The 3,389-nt window shown below is 35.5% G+C and overlaps 1 protein-coding gene across 1 annotated transcript; it reads right to left on the reverse strand.

The window, feature by feature from the left end:
• Positions 1–202: 202 nt before the first annotated feature.
• Positions 203–2,726, reverse strand: LOC119158013 (leukotriene B4 receptor 1-like). The gene has a single exon (XM_037409481.1). The coding sequence runs from the start codon at positions 2,545–2,547 to the stop codon at positions 1,537–1,539; it is 1,011 nt and encodes a 336-aa protein (XP_037265378.1). The 5' UTR covers positions 2,548–2,726; the 3' UTR covers positions 203–1,536.
• Between the last annotated feature and the right edge of the window lie 663 nt (positions 2,727–3,389).

Consider the following 3,389-nt stretch of genomic DNA (forward strand, 5'->3'; position numbering starts at 1 on the left):
TTCATCTGCTGCTTCTCTTTGTTGCAAATAAGGCCTGGCTAAAGTTTTATTTACGTCAGTTTTAGTGAAGGAGTCCTATTGATGGAAAGCCTTCTGCCGTGTGGACTTTTTTCCTATTAAGAAAAAAAAATTAATTTTTAATAATAAGCAGGAATAACAAATACATATGCAAATTTTAGAGAAATATTCTTCCATCAGCAGGTAAGGATTTTACTGCCCCGTGTTTATTTCCATTTACAAGCTAAATTAATACAACTCAAATATCCTTAGCTGTTACATAACTGGATTTTTAAAATTAAGTTCTAGCTAGTATTTGTAATTGCTTTGTAAAGATAAGTAACATGCCCATTTAGCAGCTCTCTAGAACAACGTACAGGAAATTACAGTATGTTTCTTAGTAATCAGTAGTTATTTTGATCTTATTACAAATTATTGACTTAAAAATAAGCAAGAAGCATAAAAAATGTTAGGCATAACTGAAAAAAAAACTTCAAAAGCAAACACTTGATGCCATGCAGTTTTTCCACAGTGAGTTTGCACACATGCACAAAACTAAAATAAAGTCCTTGCAAGCACTAAATTTATCGGTTTCTTATGGCGAAGTCTATTCTATTCTACAAGAAAAGAAAAAGAAAAGAATGCTTTTATTTGGAAGGTGAAGTTCTTATGATATTAGACACTTTGTATCACTACCATAATTTTCTTACACATAAAAATAGTATCAAGGATCTCTCCTTCCCTCCCAGCAGAGCCTAATCCAATTCCTCCATAATGTAATAGACATCTTGGAAACTTTGAGGATACCCATAGTATGTATATTTAATATATCAATAGTTTGCCACTGAAGTATGCAATGTATGTGACATCAAATATAGCATGAAGGCTGTAACTGTGTTTGTCATACAGCACAATTCTTGTACCTCCTGATTTTTTCTGAAGAGGCATGTCACAGTTCACATTTTACTTGTTAAAACCTATTAGCAAAAGAGAATTCAGCAAATGAGCCTAACTGTGTAAACAACCCTTATTACTTTCAAACCTAAATAAAGCAATGAATAAAAATAGCTTTATATTTTCCATCTACTCAAAGTTTTATGTGTTATTAATGTACTTGAAAACCATTCTTACCCATATCAAAAATTTCAGTATGCTCTCTTAAAACTTTAGATTACATAAGGATTTTTGAACAGCTAACATCTTTTTCTGAAGAAAAACTTAGTTTTAAACTTTCAAAGCTTCTGTGGTCCACATATGGTCCTTTTCTGATTTCTGCACACAGACATTCTAGAAATCACAAATAATTTTAATGGAAAGTACAAGTGCTAGTTTCATGATCTGCATATTAACTTAGGAACTGAACTTGGCTGTCAATGCCAATTGTTTTATAACACACAAAACAAACTTTAAAATCTTTTACCTGGCTCTAGCTTTACCCAGACTGCTTAGTAAACAAAACTGAGAGTACAAGGAGAAAGGACTAATGAAGGCATGATGCAGAATCACATTATTCACTAAGTCTATTCACAAAGTTCCCTGTTAAAGATTTTCTGTGCTTGCTAAAGTTTCTTCTTGTTTGGCTGCACCCAAACTTTTTTTCTTGTCTTCCTCTGTTACAGTCTGACTCATCTGTTCAAACAGCTTTGATATCTTGGCAAATCTCAGGTGGTTCTGAAATTTTTGGGCAGCAAAAGCATAAAGTAGAGGGTTAATACAGCTACTGATGAATACAAGTGCACCAGAGATGTACACTCCTCTGCCTACAATTTCATCCAGTGCCAAAGATAGTTCCTTGTTAGAGAGTTCTATCTGAATTGAAATAATATCTAGGATGTTAAAGAGATGATGAGGGAACCAGCATAAAATGAATGCCACCACAATGCTGGCAATGAGCCGTTCTGATCGCTGCTTAGATTGGTAAGTCATTCTGCTTATTCTTCTTGCAACACACACGTAACAAGTGCAAATAATTAAAAAAGGGATTACAAAACCTGCAAGAGTCTCCAGCAAAAGATATGACACTTTCTGTCTGTTAGAAGAGTAGTTACGACATGTGCATAGTAGTCGACCGTTCGTTTCTTCCGTCTCTTGAAATGGAATGACAGAAACGCCAAAAGTAATAGACAGGAACCAAATGAGGAACATGATTAAAGAAATTTTTTCTTTTGTTTTGTATCTTTGAATTGTGAAAGGGTAAAACACAGCCATTAACCGCTCCAAGCTCAGTGCTGTAATTAGAAATATACTCGCATACATGCTGCAGTAAATAATGAAAACCAGTATTTTGCAGAAGATGACTCCAAAAACCCATGAGTCAGCAAAGGAGTAAATCCAAACTGGTAAAGTAATCAGCACAAGGACATCCGCAATGGCCAGATTTAAGATCAGCAGGACTGAAGGAGATACTTTCTTCATTTTTGTACAAACAGTCCAGATGACGATGCAATTTCCAGGGGTCCCAATAATGAACGACAAGCTCAGTATTATGCAGACTACTGACCGCACAATATTCCATGTTGAGTGGATACTGCTTTCCTCAGCTTGACTCATTCTGGAAATTATTCAGTTCTTCTCGGTTGCCAATATCCTCGGTGAGTTACACTCTGCTTTTATTCTGAAGGTGTTAGTGAACTACTCGAGAGAAAGTTCTCTAACTGACATTCTGCAGACTAATATGGCATTGAGCTCACATCCTAATGCTCACTCTTACAAACACTTGACCACATACGGCAGTTCCTGTTGTTTAGGAAGACTGTGCATTTTTGCATACAAAGCAAAAATAAAAAATACAGCGCAGCACCTGACTTTACTTTTAGTTATACATCTGTCATACTTCAGCAGATTTTAAAGCACGTCGGTGGTCTTTCAAGAGTGTCCCTATTTAAAGAAGCTTGTTACGTTGTTAAAGTTACTGATCTAATCAACAGCTACGAGAAGAAAGAAACCTTCTTTATGCTGTTCTACTTGTTTTATGGTTAACTCCATATTTTATTTTATTCGAAGCCAAAAATAAGAGAGGTGGCAGATAAACCACAAATGTGCATTATATGTTTGATGTGAAATTCCATTCTAAAGCATAAAACTGCTGTGCTTACTGCCTTCATGTCATCTTTTTTAATTCAGCAGAAAACAGTCAATCATGCTTTAGAAATATGCTGGCATAAAGGAGCTCAACATTTGTCCTATAGCAAGACTGTACTGCTACAATAAAGTGGGTGGGAGTTGTATTTCTAATGCTCTGGGAAATTGCAGGCTTTTAGCCTAACAATAACCATCAAATATAGAGTTATAGGAGGAAATGCTCCATGTCTGAGAGAAAATTTATTATTATGCTGTCCTCCTGCTGCGCCAGCAATGAGCTATGACTTTACCTCCCAGAAAGTTTGGTAGTC

This window comes from Falco rusticolus, chromosome 15 (genome assembly GCF_015220075.1).
Source record: "Falco rusticolus isolate bFalRus1 chromosome 15, bFalRus1.pri, whole genome shotgun sequence".
Lineage (NCBI taxonomy): Eukaryota > Metazoa > Chordata > Aves > Falconiformes > Falconidae > Falco > Falco rusticolus.

What these genes read in the sequence shown, in the direction of transcription:
- LOC119158013 (XM_037409481.1), bottom strand. Translation starts at nt 2,547, where the DNA reads ATGAGTCAAGCTGAGGAAAGCAGTATCCACTCAACATGGAATATTGTG.